At 48.9% G+C, this 8,481-nt stretch overlaps 1 protein-coding gene across 2 annotated transcripts; it reads right to left on the bottom strand.

Moving 5' to 3' along the window:
• Positions 1-228: 228 nt before the first annotated feature.
• On the bottom strand, positions 229-8,038 carry Cebpg (CCAAT enhancer binding protein gamma). 2 transcript variants are annotated; one of them, XM_048330091.1, is made up of 3 exons: positions 7,860-8,038; positions 6,042-6,139; positions 229-1,674 (listed from the first exon to the last, which is right to left on the bottom strand). In XM_048330091.1, exon 3 carries the CDS (start codon positions 1,566-1,568, stop codon positions 1,116-1,118), a length of 453 nt encoding a protein of 150 aa, XP_048186048.1. In that variant the 5' UTR covers positions 1,569-1,674; positions 6,042-6,139; positions 7,860-8,038; the 3' UTR covers positions 229-1,115. The 2 variants fall into 2 exon arrangements, with proteins under 2 accessions (XP_048186048.1, XP_048186047.1); XM_048330090.1 differs by lacking the exon at positions 6,042-6,139.
• Positions 8,039-8,481: the final 443 nt, after the last annotated feature.

Below are 8,481 nucleotides of genomic sequence, written 5' to 3'. Positions count from 1 at the left end.
CAAAAATTGCGGCCCAGGTGCCCGTGGCTCACGCCTATAATCCTAGCTACTCAGGAGGCTAAGATTTGAAGATCAAGGTTCAAAGCCAACCTGGGCAGGAAAGTCCATGAAACTGTTACTTCCAATGAGCCACCAGAAAACTGGAAGTGGTGCTATGGCTCAAGTGGTAGAGCCTCAGCCTTAAGCCAAGCAGCTCAGGGACAGTACCTGGGCCCTGAGTTCAAGACCCAGCACTAGCGTGCAAGCACACACACACAAAATTGTGGCCCTAGGCAGTTATTTTGTGCACGGAAGACACTCCCAGTTGCACTAGTATTACCAATCCTAATCAGTAGCTTATGCCACCAAGCTGCTAAGCCATTTTATTTACTAACTTGGCTGTCAAAATGGAATCCAAATTAAAAAGCTTTACTTCACTAGCATCTACAGAAGCTAATATTTTGGGACACATATATATCTCACAAAATAATGCCACTCAGTAACCCAAAGGTATCCCAAAAGCATGATTCTAATATGTCTTTTATTTTTTAAGTCTTTCTGCTTCCTAAGTGTTCTATTTTTTGCGGTGTGATGTGGCTTCTTTACGTGAGCTGACATCACAGTTCAGAAACTTACTACAGTGGGGAGGAGGGAGACAACAGTACCAATAATATTTTTTAAAGGCATATGCTATACATAAAATTGGGCCCAATTACAAAGTGATTAGTTTCTACAGTCCCAGGATTATAATAGACAATTTAATCACAAATAGATTAACATAGATGGCAGTTTCATTTAATCTAACTGATTGTTTCTGTTAAAACCGAGAACTACCTTCATGATCTGCCAATTTTCCATACTTTCTGTCACCTAAAAGGAGCCTATTTCTGACAAAGTCAGGACTTAAGAACATCAAGGGTTGTTTTTTTTAACCATATACCTTAGCATTCTTTTGACCCCCATATTTTAAGATCGATATGTAAATTCCCTGGCTGATCGACTCTTTAGTGGTGATCCTAGAAAACAACCTCCAATGGATGTTTGAACAGAGAAGGCGCAAGACACCACCCAGCCATCTGAGGAGTGCACATGGTCGCCCCTTAGCCCCAAGTCATCAAGTCTGGGAAGAGTGATGTCTACTGTCCTGTGCTCTCTGAATTTGTCGTAGTAGTTTCAGTGCTAAGGGGTTGCACATTGTCTGCAAGGTTGTGCGCATGCTCCAGAAACAAGTCTTTCAGTACGCTTAATTCCTTTGTGAGTAGTTTAATTTTGGCTTCCAAGCGTTCATTCTCTTCTTTGAGCTGGTTCACCCTCTGCAGGGTATCTTGGGCTTTCTGCTTGCTTTTCAAACGGCTCTTTTTCACAGCCATGTTGTTCCGTTCTCGGCGCTGCCGGTATTCGTCGCTGTTCCGATCCATGGGGGAACTCTTTTTGCTTTGCTTGCTGGCAGACACAGCTTTGCCACCTCCCCCAGGGCCAGCAGGCGCCAGCTGAGGGACCTGCTGCAAGCCACTGGCATGGGCCTGGCTGTGAATGACACTGGCCCCGTTCACTCCTGCGGCACCGTTTGGCTGCGATATCTTGCTCATCTGGACACACTCCCTTGCCAACGTAGGGGGACAGGTAGAAATTTCTGAGCACAAGGCGATCAATGGGGTTGGCACGCTAAACTGCCCCCAAAATCTCCAGGTATATCTAGTTAAAAAAGAAATGGCATTAAAATACTTGAAATGGCAGGCTCAGATGAGATTCAACTTGCATAGCCCCCACGCAGCAGGCCACTGTTCACTGATGATGCTGAGACAAGCCTGAGCCAAGAAGGGTCCCAACACTTCAGAAGTCTGAAACTTTCCAGTTAAAGGTAATCTGGTACAGAGGCACCCTAAGGCAGGGCCCAGCCCACCTGAACCCCCAAGGGCCCTGGCTCGATGGTTATCAAGACAGGGAGGAAAAACAAAAGAAGACGCTAATTAGAGTAGTTCCTATGAATTGGCAGCCCTTGACAATCTGCCAGGGAGATGTTTGAGGTGTTTGGTTAATTATGGTTAGAAGATACCTGCAACCAAAGGGGAACACCATCTTCACTGCAGGTAGAGCCTACACCAAGAGGAATAGCACGCGGGGAGGCCCAGGCTCTCGATTCTCACAGACACGCCAGGCAGCCAGGACTGACTCTTGCCAGCACCCTTTATAGGGTATCTTTGAAAAGGCTTTAGCCTGCTGTGCTTTCTCAAAGGTACCTAGCGAGTTTCTTGGACTGAGGAACCAGAGACACCTGACAAGGCCCCCAGGCTTCTCATGCCATTTTTCCTCTATGTAATTACAAAACCAAAAAGAAATATGAAATCACAAAGAGAGGAAGTCCAAGCACTGGGACTCGCAGGGCAGCGGTGGTACTGCCTACGGAAATGGAGGGTCAAAGCCAAGCACCGGTGGCTCCCACCTGTCTTCCTAGCTACTGAGAAGGCTGAGATTTTACGGATCACGGTTCAAAGCCAGCTGTTCATGAGACTCTTTATCTCTAATTAACAACAAAAAGCCAGAAGTGGAGCCATGGCTCAAGTGGTAGAGCACAAGCCTTGAGCACAAAAGCTCAGGGACAGCACTGAGGCCCAGAGTGCAAGCCCCAGAACCAGGAGGGGGAAAAAAAAAGAAATGAGAGTACTAGGTTCAACTATGGAAATGGATGGAACTACAAAATAGTCCATTTCTTTTTTCACAAAACTGCTAAAACTAAATCAGTGGGAAAACTCTGGAGTGTACCCCACAATTAATTATGAAAAGTTCACTTAGTAAACACCCGTAGTTTTGGCCAAACTTGAGCCAGCACTGCTGTAAACACTGTTACTGGTCTTCTCTTTTCAAGCCCGTGCATCATTACTATGAGCCAGCCCAGAGCTAGTGTTCATCTGTCCCCACCCAGTATGAAGGCAAGACAGGGCACTTCCTTCTAAACCATGACCGAGTTATACTCCAAGCCCAGGTGCAGTCATGCACCTGGGCTGAAGATCTGTGAAGTCACCTCATTTTTCTGCTGCTTAGAGTGACTGTTGAATACTATTGAGACACTAGTGCTTACCTTGTTGTGGAAATTCAATTTAACTGTTTCACTCAATTTTAAAAAACTTATTTCAATAATTCTCCTGGAACTATCTTTGCAACCACAATCATATTCATCTTAATTATCTACCTGAAATTTTTTTAATATACCAATTACTATCTTATTCTCTAATCTCTATAGTAAATGTGGCCAAGCTCAGAGTAGACAAGAAAAGCAGGTCAACTCTAAACTTGGCTCTGTCTCCCAGGGGATTTCAATCTCACTCTTCTCCTCCTCCTCCTCCTCTTCTCCCATCCCCCACTGCACACAAGGGACATATGTAGAAATGGTTGACTACAGGCCACAAACTCAGCCACTGACTCTCATCATTGGAGACTCCAAATTCAGTGTTCATACATGCTTCTGAACCAAAGATACCAGCATGGGGAGGGGCTCTTCTATCTCAATCTGACTCACCCTGCCAAGGTACTAGACAGAGCAAAGAAGGAAAGGTTAAGGTGGTAAGATTTGAAAGAGTGCCTCTTTGGGCTGGAAAAACAACAGCATTCAACGAACCCTACCAACTGGCAGGAAAAAAAAAAAAAAGAGAGAAAAAGTTGAGATTAAAAAAAAACCTTCAGGGGCTGGGAACATTGCCTCCTATACATGAAGCCCTGGGTTTGATTCCCCAGCACCACATATATAGAAAACAGCCAGAAGTGGCGCTGTGGCTCAAATGGTAGAGTGCTAGCCTTGAGCAAAAAGAAGCCAGGAACAGTGCTCAGGCCCTGAGTCTAAGCCCCAGGACTGGGAAAACAAGACAAAACAAACAAACAAACAAACAAAAACCTTCATAAGTGTTTTTAAAAATTCTTCAAGAAAGATGTTAGGGGCTGGGGATATGGCCTAGTGGCGAGAGAGCTTGCCTCGTATACATGAGGCCCTGGGTTCGATTCCCCAGCACCACATATACAGAAAACGACCAGAAGTGGCGCTGTGGCTCAGGTGGCAGAGTGCTAGCCTTGAGCAAAAAGAAGCCAGGGACTCAGGCCCTGAGTCCAAGGCCCAGGACTGGCAAAAAAAAAAAAAAAAATGTTAAAGTGAAGGAAAAAAAAATGAACCAAGTAACAGATCAAAGAGATATGTAAACTAAAGGAGTACTTTACTTTGGCATTATACTTCTGTTCCTTCCACAAACATTTACTGAGCACCTACAACAGACTAACAAAAGTTTATTTCAAATCTGGCTAGTTAAAACTAAATACAGGCCTAGCTCCTGTGGACAACACTGTTCCGAAGTTCAGAGTACAGGAAGAGGGGTGGTGCCCCTTTCCTTGCAAGTGACTCCCACGAGGAGGGGCAGGAAAGCAGAGGAGCACATCTCCAGTGTGGCCCTGGACCCGGAGCCAGCCAGCCACTGAGGTAGAGCTAAGGGGCCTTGTAGAATCCAAGTCCCAGTGACTCAGCCACACTCAAGTGTGGGACCTCCAGCTGCTGTAGGTAAACAATGGAGCTTGATAGTCCAGCAAAGCAGGTTACTGTTGGCTCACACCTGTAATGCTAGCAATCAGGAGGCTGAGATCTGAGGATTGAGGTTTAATACCAGACCTGGTAGGAAAATCTGAGATTCTAAACCCTAACCACCAAAAAGTCAGAAGTGGAGTTGTGGCTCAAGCAGCAGAGCAGCAGCCTTAAATGGAAAAAGGTTCAGCAACAGCACCTAGGCCCTGAGGTCGAGGCCCAGTAACACCACAAATGCATAAAAGCTTAATGAGTAACACATTTCTTGCAACTCAGATTTCTTAATTTAAGTCATGTTCATTCATATCCATTAACACAATGAAAGCCTGGAATGTTAGAATAAGAAAAATAAAACTGAATTTTCCTCCATTTTCTCTTCGGAAAACAAACTAGTCACTAACTTTCCTAGCCCTTTTTGTCACTTGTTTTCTTCATATGCTTAGAACCTGTTGTTCCCTCTTCTTCCCCTCAAAATAAAATTTCTCTCCATTCCTCTTAACTCTACAAAATCTATTCAATCATTGGCAACTCTGACCATTGTTCCTAAGACAAAGGGAAACAGAAGAAAACACCTCCATCTCATCTCCCATTCCCCTTCATTCCAGTGCCACCGAAATTACCTCAGGCTGACATCATCTCTCAGGGGACCCAGTCTCTGGCTGAGCCCAGTTCCCCAAAGCCATAGAACACTCCAACCTGCCTGAGTCACACCCTCCTGCTGACATGGGGTGTGTGGCTCCAGCCCGCAGGACTTACACCCAAGGTCCCGGATCTCCAGTGCAGGATCCCTTGCACTGGCCACCGCAACACCTGGCCACTGGAGGCCTGAATGGCCGTGCCTTCCTGCCACTCCTCATCCAATGGCTACCCCAGCGCTGCTGTCCCAGCCTCCAGCTCTAGTGCATCTCCCCGCAGCTAAGCTGGGGACAGGGCTCAGTCCACCTTCCCTTGCCCAGCAGCTCCAATGGGGTTCAAGATGGGGTATGAGAAAAAAAAATGTAGCTGAGCTCTAGTGGCTCATGCCTGTAATCTCAGCTACTCATCAGAGTGAGATGAGGATCCAGTTGGAAGCCAGCCTGGGCAAGAAAGCCTGTAAGACTTATCTCCAATGAATGGCCAAAAAGCAAAAAGTTCACATGGTACAGTGCTGGCCTTGACTGAAAAAGCTCAGGGACAGCACTGAGGCCCTGAGTTCAAGCCCCATGACTGGCACCAAGAAAAAAAAAAATGTATCATCTTTTAAACCGATGGGCAGTGGGATGTGCAACATTCAAAACAGAGTATACATTTACTATGAACTCATGCTCAACCTTTTTTTCTGTTTTTACTGACAGAGCTGGGCAGCCAGAAAAGGAGATCAATGTACCTATCAGTACACAAACCCATGCAGACGTCCCTCCCAAGGATAAGCCTACAATTGTGGCTAGCTAGAGTTATCATTAGTGTGGCCACTTCTCAAAGGCAAAGCGACTTCAGACCATAATCAGTCACACAGTCTTACATGTTTTTCTCAGGAGGCCACCTAGAGCTGTTTAATTCCCCAAGGATGAAGCCATCTCTCCAAGATCACATAGCCTTTCTGACAATTGTGATGTGCTCCTGAAATTTTAATTTAATAATCAAGTTTTGTTTAAATTTTTGTTGACATTTCAATTAAATTTTATAAGTGAAGTTTTGTTCCCAGTGTGTGTGTGTGTGTGTTTGTACTGGGACTTGAACTCAGGGCTTGGGCACTATTCCTTAGCTTTTTCACTCAAGACTAGCACTCTACCATTTGAGCCACACCTCCACTTCTCTTTGGTGGTTTATATCACAGAGAAAATCTGGCTTTGCAATCCTCAGATCTCAGCCTCCACAGCAGCTGGGATTACAGGTGTGTGCCACCAGCATCCAGCTCCCACCTTTTTTTTTTTTGTTTTAAGGCTGGCACTAAAAATAACTGAACCAGGCAAGTGTGCCCACCAGAAGTAGAAAACAAGATGCTGAAATCCTCAGCATCCCATAATTAGTTACCCTGTTTACAGGTTTTTCCAGAGACAGAAAACTACCTTGAAGAATAATTAGCTTACCCTAAATACTACTGAAGCTGTAATACCTAACCAGTTCTTTAAATACCAAGAACTTACTTGGACATGCAGTTTCAAAAAAAAAAACAAACCGCTTACATTATCTCATTTGAAAATTTTCTTTTTCTTTGACAGTTGCCTAGCTTTGAGAGACAGATCTACATAAAATAATTAATATAGTCAAGTAAGGATTCAAGTGCGTGCAGCCTGAGTCAGAACTTGCAAATTTGTTGTGTAGCCCATCAACTCTATTAGAAAACCTTTCCAAGAGGTACACAGGTTATGATGTAGGCTCTCAGGAAAGAAAGAAGAGAAAGTGAGAAAGAAAAGGAGGAAGGAGAGAGAGGGAGGGAGGGGAGAGGAGATTCTAACTCATCAACCTTCTAAAAAGCAGAAACACAATGGGAGGGGCATCCTTTCCTCTTCCCCCCCACCCCCACACACACCTGGGACACCTGTGTGGCGGGCTAGTTGCTGGGGCTCCCACCAACCTCCCCCCTATACACTCACTACTTGCCTTACTCTCTTTGCATTTAACTTTGGTGCCAGCACTATGCTATGTCCTATAGACAGTGACCTGCAGGATATGCAAATATCTCCACAGACCAGCCCCTCAAAAAAAAAAAAAAAATCCTGGATGTAAGGTTCTGCGCTGGGAAAAACAAAAACAACACAACCACATTAACAAAACCAAACCAATGGCTACAAACCATTCTTTTCGACCGACCCAGCCCAGCTGCGGCTGGGAGCGACAGGAAATGTCCTGTGTGGCATGAAACTAAAAGATACGGTCCACCTTCGGCTGTTCTGGGCACAGCCCGCATCCCCAGGGGCCACCGCGCGCCTGGCCGGTCACCCTGCGCGAGGGAGGGCAGGGGGGGAGGGGGACACACCTCGCCCCCTCCCCCACGCCGTCAGCTGGGGGTGGGGGGGTGTCCGCGATGGCGCCCGGCTCGGCCCGCCCGGCTCGGCTTGGCCCCGCCGGCGCGGCGAGCTCTGCCCCGCGGGGTCGGGTGTTGCCCGCAGGTTGCATCAGACGCCGAGGTGCGGGGGGTGAGGAGGGAGGCGGGGGGGGGGGGGGCGAGCCCGCGTCGGGAACCACCCGGGGCCTTCCCGACCCGGGGAGCCGCCGCCAGCCAGCCGGGCTAGGTCTCTCCTCGGGCCGGGCTCGCGCCCACGCAAGCGGCCGGCTTCACTCGCGGCCTGCACCCCGCCTCCTCCCCGGGGTGGTGACCGCCCCGCGGCCGCCTTACCTGCGTTTCCAGCCCGCCCGCCTGCCCTCAGGCGGTCTCCACTCTACGCGAGGGCCCCGAGTGGCCACAAGCTCGACTCCGACCCAGGCCAGGAAGCCCCGCGAGTCAGCCCCGAGGAGCGACGGTTACGAAACCGGCCGCCTCCGCCCGTTCCGCCGCCGCCGCCGCCGCCACACGGCCACCGGTTTCCCTCTCCCCCCCACCCCCACCCCCTCGCCGCCACCACCTCACCCCACCCCCTCCTCACTGGGGAGGGGGGGCCGCGCGCACCGCCGCCACCAATAAGAATGCCAGGCTGTGAGTGACGTGCCCGCCTCTCGAGACGGGCAGCGCTTCCAGCCAATCATCAGCTGTCTAGCTGAGGGAGGCGGGCCCGAGGCGGGGCGGGGCCGGCGGGCGTGGTGGGTGTGGCGGGGTAAACAGGCCTGTGGCGGCGGCCTGGGCTCCCTCGCTGCTGCGGGTCGCTGGGGTGATGGCGGGGGCCTCTGGAGCTGTGTGGGTGACCGCGGTAAGTAGAGTTGTTCGAGTTGGAGATTTGAGGAAACTCCCTCTTGGGAGGGCCACACCTGCTCACGAGTGCTCCCCGGATGGACTTCTCCAGTTCACCGCCGGCTTCGGGGAC

The sequence above is a fragment of the Perognathus longimembris genome, chromosome 20 (assembly GCF_023159225.1).
Source record: "Perognathus longimembris pacificus isolate PPM17 chromosome 20, ASM2315922v1, whole genome shotgun sequence".
NCBI classification, from domain to species: Eukaryota; Metazoa; Chordata; class Mammalia; order Rodentia; family Heteromyidae; genus Perognathus; species Perognathus longimembris.
Note: the sequence above shows the minus strand (reverse complement) of the source record. Positions and strands in the feature narration are given on the sequence as shown.

Excerpts from the sequence above, each read along its gene's own strand:
- Cebpg (XM_048330091.1), bottom strand. The coding sequence starts at position 1,568 with ATGAGCAAGATATCGCAGCCAAACGGTGCCGCAGGAGTGAACGGGGCC.